The 12,900-nt window shown below is 44.7% G+C and overlaps 1 protein-coding gene across 4 annotated transcripts in view; it reads right to left on the reverse strand.

Annotated features, from left to right (window-relative positions):
* The window catches only part of Sil1 (Sil1 nucleotide exchange factor), a 41,703-nt gene that overhangs the window by 20,906 nt on the left and 7,897 nt on the right, over nt 1-12,900 (reverse strand). For all 4 annotated transcript variants that reach the window (XM_089578914.1, XM_089578915.1, XM_089578916.1 and 1 more), the window contains exons 4-5: nt 12,009-12,182; nt 4,848-4,969 (exon numbers count right to left, since the gene is read on the reverse strand). In XM_089578914.1, coding sequence (XP_089435040.1) covers nt 4,848-4,969; nt 12,009-12,182 — 296 coding nt within the window. The remainder of the gene's footprint in view (nt 1-4,847; nt 4,970-12,008; nt 12,183-12,900) is intronic.

The following is a 12,900-nucleotide window of genomic DNA, read 5'->3' on the forward strand; positions in this document are numbered from 1 at the left end:
GCCCTATGACATCCCATTTAACACCCGCTAATTCTTCAAACAGCACTGCTAAGCTAGCCTCACTAGATAACGTAGTAGCACCTGGCAAAGGACAATGTTAATTGGAGAGACATGGTAGAGGCCTTTGCCCTGTAGTGGCCGTGGTCAGGCTGATGATGATGATGACAAGTGACTGGTAGCGATCCGGCAAGCGTTTGTGCTTTTATCTTGCTGTGTTTGTATCTCGCACTAGTGATCTTATCTCACACTCGCCAACAGAACCACAGAAGATACAGAGGCAAGGAGGGTTCGTAGCCCAGCAGTCAGCACGCGTTCATGCTTCTCGCACCCGTTGACAGCGCCCCCAAAAGCAGCAACATGGACGGTTGTAGCCTTGGAGTAACAGAGGCAGTAAAAACCATGGCTGTAATTAAGGGGAGACCACCCTAGCTGATGCTTGGCCGGCTGTCGTTGAGTACAGCCAACCTAACAGTGCTAAAACTTTAAAAAGGGTCTCCTCACTTTCTTATTAACCCTTTAACCGCCACATTAATTCCCAAAAAATGTACCAAAATCACCAAATTTCTTAGGCAATTTTTGGTGAAAATGACTAGTTAGGCTTGAAATGCACTAAAGGCGCAAGATGCTTTAACGGGTAGGACTATCCTAGCTAATGTAGGAATCAATCCGAACAGGGGCCCCACCCGAAGGCAGAAATTAAGGAGGGAATCAGGAGGTGGCTAACCATCCCTCCTTTACCTAAGAATATGCACCCCGAGCACAATAAGATCAGAAGAGAGAAAAGAGCGGAGGCCATTAGTCTCCAGTATAGTGAGATGGCCTCGGAGCAGATAGCATATGTGGAGGCCATTGGCGGCCATGACGAACGAGCGGTAGTCACGGTAGTAGATGGCCGTGGAAATGCCGTTACGGCTGCCTCCCTAAGGGCGCGTTCCATTGCAGTGGTGGAGGAAGCTGCGGTAGCATTGGCTTGCGTCAGCATGGAAGCAAATTTTATCACAAGCGACAGCAAAACTGCCATCCAAAATTGTAGTGCAAGCAGAATCTCGTCCGCAGCGGCGAAGATTCTCCACCAGCGACAAATTGCAAGAAAAATTATGTTGATCTGAACACCAGGGCATGCCGCCGCCCCCGACAACGATGCGGCTCATGAGCTAGCTCGAAGTTTATACCACGGGTCTAATGAGGACCCCTTCGGGCTAGGGAGCGGTGAACTCATGGCAAAATAAGGGGAAATAACTCAACATTACAGATTGGAACATAGGCTGGTAACCCCACCAGACTCATCATTAAATAATATGCAGGCAGCCAAGTGGAGACAACTCCAAACATACACATTTCCACACTCGATCCTGGCGAACTGTACGTTCCCGGAGACGAGATCAGACGAGTGTTCACACTGCGGGTTGAGAGGGTCCCTCAACCAAATAATCTGAGATTGCCCAAATTCTCCTGAGAGGGCGCTAAATATCTGCTCTAAAGAATCCTGGGAGACCCTGCTGCATAGTTCGGACCCTGAGCTACAGCTCCGCCTCGTTCGACTGGCTGAAGAGGCCGCCGGGACACAACACCTCCCTGCCAGCATCTAAAGCGGAGCCTCCTGCCTAATGCCGAGGGGGGTGGGGGAATGCATTTGTTGGACAATAAAAGTTCTTTACTCCTCCTCCTCCTGCCCAAAATGGAGGCCCCCTGCAGCTATGTTGGCGCGACTAGGCCAAGCCACGTGCGAACAGGGAAATGGAGGTCTAAGGATCCGCACAAAATAAAGAGCACCACAGAAGCCCAAGGCCGCCAGATATGAAGTTTTGTCTGTCACATATGCTTAGTCCACAAGTGGTACCACTTGCATAAAACAAGAATTTCGTTTTGTCACGGCATCCTTGAAGTGTTCCACATAAATGGCAGCACTCGTAAATTTTTCCTACACTCATTACTTTGCATCATTCCGCTAATGAAAGCAATCAAGTACTGGCAATTCGTAACTTGATGCTGCAATAATGAAGTCCACACAAAAACATAATCTGTAGACAATATGGTAGCCATGACACCTGTTTGCTTTTTAAATCTTGTTTGGTTTCTTAAATGCTAAAATCCGTGCAAATATGCATGACCATGACTCAAAAGTGAACAAAACAATAAAAACCAATAAATACATCAGTAAAGCACAGACTGAAGTGCGATATTCTTCACTATGCGACATAGAAATATCACTGCTGCTGGTTCACCCACACAAGGCAATGAGACTTGGCAGCAGAGCGACGTGTTTCAGCAGTGTTGCTCAACTGAACCACTTCAGTAAGTATTCAGTCACTTCGCATTACTAGGCAAAAATCAGACTAGTTAGCAGAAATTCCTTTTCTGGCAATGCACTATTTCTGAGATGCGAAGACTTGTAATGAGGAAGAGATGTATCCTACAACACCCTTTTCTGTTCAACAACTCCTGCCAGGCTCTCACTGAACTGTATCAATGTATAGGTGATGATGAAGCATCAGCTTCTTCGCTGAAATCACTCACAAAAAGAAAAATGAATTTCGCTCACAAAATAGATCAGAAGTCATGTACCCGAAATGTTTTCATCTACTGGCTAGCCTCGCGAGCCACTTTATGCAAAATTTTCTGCAAACCCAGAAACTGAGCCATCACACGGCGTGTCACTATGACTTACTGCCTCGTGCATTCAGTGCTAAAATTGCATTATGACTACTCTATTTCCGTAGTAAGCGTGAAAAAATGCTTGAGGTTGGCTCTTAGAAACATCTTATATACAGCAGTTCACAAAAAAAAAAAAAAAAAACTGATCCTTTCCGTGATTTAAGGGGAAACAGCATGCCACAGTCGTAACGTTTTTGGCAAAAATGCCTGGATCATGAGTAAAGAAATGCTTCTAGCAGTACAACAATAAAGAAAGCCAACAATATGCTTTAGAAATAACAATGTCTCTTCCACTACAAGTGAGAAATTTGTATGTAGTGGGAGCAGACTTGCATGTTACACTACACTGGCACTTATTCAAAAGGTGGTTGGAAAGCCTTACACAAAATGGTCACATGGTCTTTTCATAGAAAACTGGGCAGATATGCTATGAATACCAGAATTCTTTATTTTTATCCGAAGATATCATGACATTCCTTGAAATAACATTACTCGAGTACCCGATTCCAATAACTCAAACAATGACCTAGAGCAGGGGTTCTCAAACTGGGTTCCGCGGGCTGTCTTCTTGTGTTCCGCGAGAACCCTCACCGGCCCTGACCCGGCAGCTGATATGAGACTGGCTCTGAGTGCTACTGAGCCACGCTTTGACTTGGTCTCAAAAGGGAAGCAGTACCACCCATCACATTAGTATTTGTATTAATCTGTGCAATAAACATTTAACCTCTGCAACTTTCCCTTTGCAAAAATGCACTCGACAACATTGCTGGTAAGTGAAAGCGGGGGGGGGGGTTCCCTGGAACTTATTGAAGGCTTTTGGGGTTCCTCCAAGCAAAAAAGTTTGAGAACCCCTGACCTACACTCTAAAAAAAAGGTAGTTGAGGTTACTACATTTTAGGGTAGTAACGACTGTCACATATATGACTACCTAGGTAGTAACTGTACGTAGTAACTGCAAGGTAGTAACGTTTACTACCTCTCAGTAACTGTACGTAGTAACTGCGAGGTAGTAACATTTACTACCTCTCGAGAGAAAACACCTTAAGAAATAATCTAATGACTTTTGACATTAGAATCGTATGCATATAAGATAGTAATAGTGCAAAATAAGAGCAAAAAAAAACTAGAGCAAAAACAAAAAAGAAAAAAAATCCCTGCTTTCAGGAGGATTCGAACCGCGGACCTTTGACTTTCTATGTTGAAGATGTTTCTACATACTTTCTATCCTACCACGCTAACCACTACGCCACGCCACCAGACGTTAACTTGTCTACTTATGTGCCGTGATATGTGCAGCCACAGTTGTTTCTTGTTCTTTTCATTGCATGTAAATGTAGCAGCAGCATCTACATTCTCGCACGGGACAACAATGTTGTTGAGAAGGACCTTTCAGTGGCTGATGGCCAATGACATAAGGAAATCTTCTGTGTTAACGAAAAAGAGTCTCTGCTGAGTTTTTATTGTCGAAAGACATGAATACCTGACTTCGTGGTGACTTTCTAATGTGTCACAAGGAGTGCATGAACATGACATCAGAAACTCAACACCCATTTTCGTGCATCTTGTAGTAAACCAGAAGGAAAAATGAGCACAAGTCAGGCACAATAGCTTGGGGTTGGTGAAAAAGTGCAATTAAATCAAACTAAAGAGTGGAACACATACGCGCTGCGTATATTGTATTGAAAACAAAAAACAGCACTGGCAATTTTGTTAGATTTGCTGCCAATTAGGAAACCCTTTTCATTATATAAAAACATGGGGCATTGAGTAGCAATGTCACCGGGAATGTTAGTATACGTACATGTGCATATTCCGATCATCCATTTCCAGATCAAGGTAGTAATGGATACTACCAGGGTTATAATGAGGTAGTACAAGTGTAGTAACTGCCAATAAAAGTAGTAACAGCAGAAGTTACTACCTTGTTACTACTTAATTTTCTTTCCAGTAGTAACAAGGTCGTAGCAACATAGTACATAGGTAGTAGGGGTTAAAAAAAGGTTGTAACAGCATCCGTTACTACGTTTTCACTACCTTTTTTTCTAAGAGTGTAGAGAATAGCACAGTGCTTAAACCTCTATTTAAATTGCTGAAACTTTCATACACCATAGCATAAACATATCATGAACCTAGCACAAAAATCAGACCTTCATGAATAAGCCAGACCTGCTGCTACAAACATGCCAACTCACCCCTGCAATGCTGAGCCAAGAGTGAATGCCACTAGCTCACGAACAGTGTCTGAGGTGGAGTTCAAGTCCGGTGCAATGGCCAGCAGACCACCCATGTTGAGAAAATCCACAGCTCGGTCATACTGAAAAGGGCCACACAGTGCAGTCATTACTGGCTTGCATCCCTCCTCTTGAGGGTAAACAATTTTCAAGCACGAAATGCTTTAAGCTCCCATTCTCAGCAAACCCGGGCAAACCTCATCTGGGAACCATGGCGAACAGTAGGGAGAATACGATGCACAGCCTGAAGCGAACTTTGAGAAACTTTCCGTCCGAACAGTCATCAGCACAATGGGAGCGTAAGTGCGCGGCGTGGGCTTTCGAAGCCTCTGCAATCAAGGCAAAGATCATGTTGCTGCCAGGTAGCAGTGCTGTAAGACTGTGTGCAGTACAGTTATTCTATCTCATCATAATGGTGTTACTCATCACTCAAAAGTGATAAGAGACAAGGCACCCATAGAAAAAAGGAGCAAGGGTGTGTTTTTCCAGGGAGCTTCTTCAGCACGAGAACAACGTGGTCCGCATTGAGGCAGCTCAAGGCCCAGCGCCCGCAGAGTGGCATTGCAATAGATTCTGAACGCAATAGCTTTAACAGAAAAAAACGTGCTGAATTCTCCAGAAAACGGTCATTTTCACCATGGTAAAGTAAGAAGCAAGACAAATTCGCGGATAAGATGAACAATATGAGACCATTTGGTTTGTTTCCCATAGGACTCTATGTAAAAAAATCTACTGTCGATTGTTGGTCCTTTAAGGGGGGACACTGCCTTTGAGACCAAAAAATGACCAAAAAATCGATGTTCAAAAAATGACACTTGTGGAATCTCCAGCTATTATTTTCCAACTTGACCAATTTTTTCCTTCAGGAAATCAACATTTTGACCATAATATTAAATTAAGATCATCATTCCCCATTAAGATCATCATGTGGGCTGAATTTATGCAGGAGCAAACAAATTAATGGCATGGAAATTTTGGACATCTGGCTGTCTTAGTATGTCGATATCTCAACATCTAGGACAGATAGAGCAGTCATATTGTTTGCTAAGGGAAGCTGAAGGCACAGTGTGTGCAATAATCGAAGCAGATCTGTTGAATCGCACTTTAAAAATTTATAATTTCGCAAAGTTTATCGATACATTACATTCACACCTTGAACATTGATATTCCAAGTGCAGTAAAATTACTAATGAGGGTAAAGTGGTTTTGATTATTACACTCTTTACTCACCATACTATGTAGCCATGGATTAAAAATGATTTTTTATTGAGCAGTTTTTTTTCACCGAGGTACTAATGAATGACTAATTAAAATTAAGTATCTTGGGAACTGACTAATTTATGAGAAAGGTAATTTCATTGTTGAAATCAGTATAATAAACTGAGCAAGGTGGTACAGTTCCATTGGGATTGGACTAAAAGTAAGGAAAATAGGTCTAAGACCAGTGTACCCGCTTAACATGCATGAAAAACTCATTCTGTCCATGTTGACTTGCGGCCACTGCATCCACATATCAGACCTGTGGCTCTGCGCTGTGCAGTAGAATGTCACATCTGCTGAGCTGCCCCAGTAAGCCCAGATTAAGGCACTTATTTAAAAACATCACAGAGATTACTAAAGTATCACGATATGATGCTGAGGCCATCCCATATTTAACCTTTAGGCTAAGGTTCAGCGTTGTTCAATGCAAAGGCTAAGAAATCTCCTTGAATTAAAAGATTTGTTATTATGCCAACTGTCAGTGTTGCTAAGTGGTGGGAATAGCCACAGGCATTTTGGAACAGGCTTTGTAGAAGGCAAAAAGTCAATTTTGTAGCAGCTTCCTCATGTCTTGTAGCAGAATGCAACAGCTGAGAATTAAGCTACACACGTGAATGCATACATATAGATTCTTCTTACAAGCGTGCAAACACAAGAACTACACAGCACAAAATGTGCAAAAAACCAAACTCCACAGACAAAAATTGACCACAACAAAATAAAATTGGCCAACAAATGAAGCTTTCCACGTGCCAGTAGCAATGAGATTTCTCAGCTTCTTATATTTCAAAGAAGCAATCTTTCTATGCATCTGCCAAAATGCATTCTGCCTCCATTGCCTCTTTATCACTTAAAGGTGCACTGAAGAGAAATCTGAACTCGTCTTTTTGCCGCGGGAACTCAATCTACACGTTCCGAGCATTCTTAGAAACTTCGACTTATTGCCCTGTGTGGCCGATTTCCCTAATTAAATCGGATTAACGCCCGGCTCCCGCCTTTTTTTTTTAATTCTCCCTCGTACGATGGGCGGAGTCGACCAACGCGGGTAGTGCCTTTCAGCCAGTCCCGTGGCGGCTTGCCGCTCTGCCATCGGCGGAGTAATACGTAGTAGTCCGTAGAAGCAAATAGTCAGCACGTATTTTTATTTCTGCAGGCTTATTTTGCGATTATATTATGTGCAAATGAAACTATTTATTCGCGGAAACCTAAAAAACAAAATGAAGCGAAAGCAAAGCCTCCACGGAGCTGGCTGAAAGGCATTCCCCGCGTTGGTCGACTCCGCCCACCGTACGAGGGAGAATTTTAAAAAAAAGGCGGGAGCCAGGCGTTAATTCGATTTAATTAGGGAAATCGGCCACACAGGGCAATAAGTCGCAGTTTCTAAGAATGCTAGGAACGTGTAGATTGAGTTCCCGCGGCAAAAAGACGAGTTCAGATTCCTCTTCAGTGCACCTTTAAGACAGCAAGCATGTGGATGTTTTTTCTTCCCAATACCCATGTATTACAAAATGTGGCCGTAAACAACAGCAAGCAAAGAGGAAAGCGCAGAGGAGAAAAGTGAAAAGTTCATACTTCAAACTCCTCAAGCCTGGTGAGGTGATATGGGGTGGGTGAGAGACATGATGCCTTGGCGGCACATACAGTGACGCGTCACAAGGAGACACAGGACACATTAAAGTCCCGATAAGTCAAAACCCAGGGCACTAGCCAGGACATGGCAGAAAGCGATTGAGGCTCACAAAGAACTGAAAATTTGGGAGCCAGCAGCCAAAAGCCAAGAGCTAACGGTGAGCAAAGTGAATACCTAGAGAGATTCAGCATAGCATGTTTCACAACCATGGAAGAAAAATTGCAACTTGAACATATATAGCCTTACCATGAAAAAATAGCATGTGCGCAATTAGCAACAGGTGCAACTGAACACCTGATACTGCACAGCCGTAGTTTGCTCTTCCAGAAGGCTGATCAACTAAGCTAGACCTCTAATGCCAAAAGGGGGTGGAATGGAAGAGTGACAAATAAAGGAGTCAAAGAGTAGGTATGTGAAGTGAGAGGAAAAGGCACAACCTCTTGAACAAAAGGATATGGATCAAGAACACGAGACTGGCATAAACAAGGCATTGCACTCAAATGGGTCTTTAAACAGTTCTTATTTTTTTCATGTACATTCGTGGTGTTCGTTTCCGAAAAAGCTGGCAGCGCCACCTAGGTTAATGTGTGTACCCCACGTACAAACAGCAAGTAGAAAGTCAGCAAGTGTAAACTAATACCCCTGTCACACGGGCACTGTAAAGGTACTTTGAGCTAAAGCTCCATTACTCCAAGGGAGAACGCGCGCTGCCACACGGACGCGCCTAAGGACACCTAGTTCAAAGGAACTTCGAATCAAGGCAGCTCGAGTTTGTCCTTTGAGGCTGCAAGGGAGTACTCTCTCTCCCAGTAAGTTAGCAGCAAAAATAAATTGGGATAAGAAACGATCGATATTCTTTTCTGAAATTTGCTTCGTAAAATTATTGGTCTTTTAAAATATAAGGTCATTTGTTTTGTGGCGGTTTCACCACGCCATACTCTCGTCCCGGATTTACAAGCGCCGCTCTACCCAAGCTCCGCCCCAACCGCTGTCACACTTCGCCGCCGTGTAGCGGTGCCTCAGCGCTGCTTGTGATCGTGTACAAATATCCCAAGAAAAGACAAGATTGCCTTGTTATCAGAAAGTCTGCTCGAGCAGCGACAAAGCATGCCTGCTTATGTTGCGAGCTTTCGGCAACGGCACCGCTCGCGGGTGCTCCGGGCGACGAGCTCTGCTACTGCCTGGCTGCCGTGGTCGTCGCTAGGCCTATAGCCTCTTTCGGATCGAAACCGCAGCGGCCGGCGCTTCGGAAGTCGCCTAAGCTATAATAAAAGGCCTACTCCACACATCGCTCTACTGTCAACAGCATCATCTCACAATAAAGTAATAATATGGTCAATTTCCGCGACGCCTTCGGCAGCGAAGCGAGCGAGCGCCAGGCGAGCCGGACCCCAACGTCATGCAAGCGGCAGCTGCGGGGTGGTTGTGGAAAGAAGTTTGCTTGTATCGCAGTCGTTACCTTTAGCAGCAGCTCAGTATTGGTCAGCGATCCTCAAAAATGACATTATTTTCACATTTCTCATCCCAGGGTTTATTATTTAAGTCAAGAACACACTTTAGCTCGTTTTTATGACGCCGGCAGACGGGATCCAGGCTGGCCGGCCGGCCGGCATGCTCGGAGTACTTCACGTTCGCACAAGAAAGTACAAAACAGCCATGTACCAGAGAGGATGCTTCCTAGATTCGAGCAACGACAATATACCTGTGCAAAAGAGGATCTTTTGGCAACGACGCCGGCTGCGGCAACGCCGGGCGACGAACTGCGCGCTGGTCCCGGCTGCCGTAGTCGTCGCTAGGCCTACTTGATTTCGCGTCGAAGGCGCAGCTCACAGCGCTTCGGAAGTCGCCTGTGCTATAATAAAAGGCCTACTATTCACATTGCTTGACCAGACTGCGAACTCGTCCCATAATAAAAGATATGTTCGATTTCCACGACGCCTTCAGAAACGGATTAGCAGACGGCAGGCGAACCACACCAAGTAGCAGCAGCACCGAAGCGGCTGTGGGATGAAATTTTCTTGTTACGTGCAACTCGGTATTAGCCAACGATCGTCAGAAATGATGCAATTTTGACATGCATCTATCCCTGGGCTTGCTAGAACGTCAACAAACAATACTATAGCGCGTTTTTCAGTCGCCGGCGGCTGGCATCAGAGCTGGCAGACCGGCCCGGCATGGCTCGGCCCCGAGCGCCCTGAGCCTCGCGTTGATTGAGCATAATATTGATATAAAACAAGTTTTTTTATGAAAATATGTGACACTGCTATATTCTCATGTGCACTGAAGTCTGCAATTTTAATCCAGTTTTCACCGATGAGGGCACTAAAATCGTTTTTCCAAGGTCGTTCCGCGACCGTGTAGCACGGGCGAACTCCCTTGAAGTAGTGCTCCTTTGGTAGCGTAATGGAGCTTTAGTTCAAAGTACCTTTACAGTGCCCGTGTGACAGGGGTATTAGACTTCATTTTGTCAGCTATCATTTTCAGCATATCGATCAAATAAACCAACAAGCCATCTTCATGCATAAGGCAGTGTGACCACCACCTGGCATTGACTGCAATTACTCTAATTGTAGTTTGACACAATTTTACGAAAACCTGTAATTTGTAACAGCACATAGCAGGCTTAATGAAGCAACACAGCTTAGTGCAACTGGCACAGCATTCCCACCACTGCTTATGTTAACTGCTTTAAGCCCCCCAGGAACAAGTAGCACCATGTTCCCTGAAAAGCATTTCTGAACAAAAAGCGTTTCTGTCCAGTCACTTCCCACAAAACCCCTTTAGGCGATCCTCGGTGGACTTTTTGCATGCGTTAGCATTTTCTGTTGCTGCTGATTCTGCTGTAGATCCGCCTTAAAGGTGCACTGAAGAGGCATCTGAACTCGTCTTTTTGCCGCGGGAACTCCATCTACCCGTTCCAAGCATTCTTAGAAACTTCGATTTATTACCCTGTGTGGCCGATTTTCCTAATTAAATCGAATTAACGTCCAGCTCCCGCCTTTATTTTTTGAATTCTCCCGGTACGGTGGGCGGAGTCGACCAACGTGTGGAGTGCCTTTCATCCAGCTCCGTGAAGGCTTTGCTTTCGCTTTATTTTGTTTTTTGTGTTTCCATGAATGAATAGTTTCATTCGCAGATAATATAGCCGTAAAATAAGCCCGCAGAAATAAAAATACACATGGACTATTTGCTTATACGGATTACTACGTATTACTCCGCCGATGGCAGAGCGGCAAGCCTCCACAGAGCTGGCTGAAAGGCACTCCACGCGTTGGTCGACTTCACCCACCGTACCGGGAGCATTAAAAAAAAAAAAAACAAAAGGCGGGAGCTGGACGTTAATTCGATTTAATTAGGAAAATCGGCCACACAGGGCAACAAATCGAAGTTTCTAAGAATGCTCGGAACATGTAGATCGAGTTCCCGCAGCAAAAAGACGAGTTCAGATTCCTCTTCACTACACCTTTAAGGATATGATGCGATAGAGCTAATGGGTTAATGCCCATATATGCATAATGAATTGGTCATTCTCTACTTTACATTCACAGATCATTATAAGTCCTCATACCACTCCTGATACTTGGTTTGGTTCGGTTTATGGGGGTTTAACGTCCAACAGCGACTCAGGCTATGAGGGACGGCGTAGTGAAGGCCTCCGGAAATTTCGACCACCTGGGGTTCTTTTAACATGCACTAACATTGCACGGTAAACGGACCTCTGGAATTTCGCCTTCATCAAAATTCAGCTGCCGGTGCCGGGATCGAACCCGCGTCTTTCGGGTCAGCAGCCAAGCGCCGTAACCACTGAGCCACCGCGGCGGGGCACTCCTGATGCAGTGGTGCAGCAGATAAGCGATGCACCACAGCCTTGAAAGGTAGCTGTTTCAAACACAGCCATCGATGGGGCTTGTGAGACTCGGGTTGCTCTTCCCGAGAAGGCTCTCGTGACCAATCATTAATTTAACTGCCACCTGCCACGGTGGGCAGTTTGCTCACAATCCGGCAGGCAGAATGTGATAACGTTACAAGTTTGAACAGCATCACATGTGACGGCAGTCGCCATTTCCGCTTGCACAGAGCTTCTAATGTTAACGCATTATTAAAAGAAAAGGCAAAGTTGAGGCCAAGGCATCCAAATTTTCGCTCTGGATCTTACGCAAAGCTACATGCAATCAAACATCTGCCTGAAGGGCGTGATCCAAGCCGACACATCAGGAGCTCAACACACCTACCTGGTGAACAAGGAATTCCATGTCTCGCAATAGAGCTTCCTTGCCAACTTCAGTGGCATTGCGGTAGTTCTCCAAAAGGTTGTGAAGAATTTCAGACTCTGATTTAGCCTCAAGCTTCAGGCTAGACATCTTTTTCTTCAACTCATCCATGCTCCATGGAAGATCCTTTTTTTCCTGCAAAAGTCACCATTGTGGCTCAAAACCAGAAGCACTGTTGGCCTCCCCCACCTCATTTCTTACTTATTTTCCGGCAAGAATGAATCTAGAAACACTAACTTCTATGGGTGTGCAAATAGTATTTTTTCAAAGCCAAACTGAATACAAATAGTGTAGCTTTGCTAAAAAATCTAATACGAATGGTGTTGTTACAAACTGAACTGAATACAAATCAAATAGCAATAGATTCGAATCCCATCAGAATTGAATATCATACCAATATACGCTACTTCTGTGAATATTCGTATGAACTGAACAACTGCACAAAACAGAGAAGTGCTAGCAGCGGTGCTGCGATACAGCGCTTTAACTTATGGAGTTATAGCTACAGCTGCTAAAAGACACAAAACTGATTTCCATTGGAAGTAAGCAGCATGAAGTTAGTATATTACCTCTAGGACGGTCATGTTATATGTAAAGGAAAATTACATGTTGCTACTGATTACAACAGCAAATAACTTAGCGCAACACCTCAGTAGATGAGAAAGGCGACAGCTATGTATGAGCCATGGTGTCTGAGATCAGGCATCAAAGCAGGGTTAGCTGAACCTGCCTGATCCATGCCATGTTGCCCAATCTTGGAGGCCATGTATGAGCATTATGAATGCTGCAACTCGAATGAACCACACTGCGGCACTGAACACTCCAGCCCATGCAGACAGACTGCGGCAACATG

This window comes from Amblyomma mixtum, chromosome 3 (assembly GCF_055824585.1).
Source record: "Amblyomma mixtum isolate Tamu chromosome 3, ASM5582458v1, whole genome shotgun sequence".
Lineage (NCBI taxonomy): Eukaryota > Metazoa > Arthropoda > Arachnida > Ixodida > Ixodidae > Amblyomma > Amblyomma mixtum.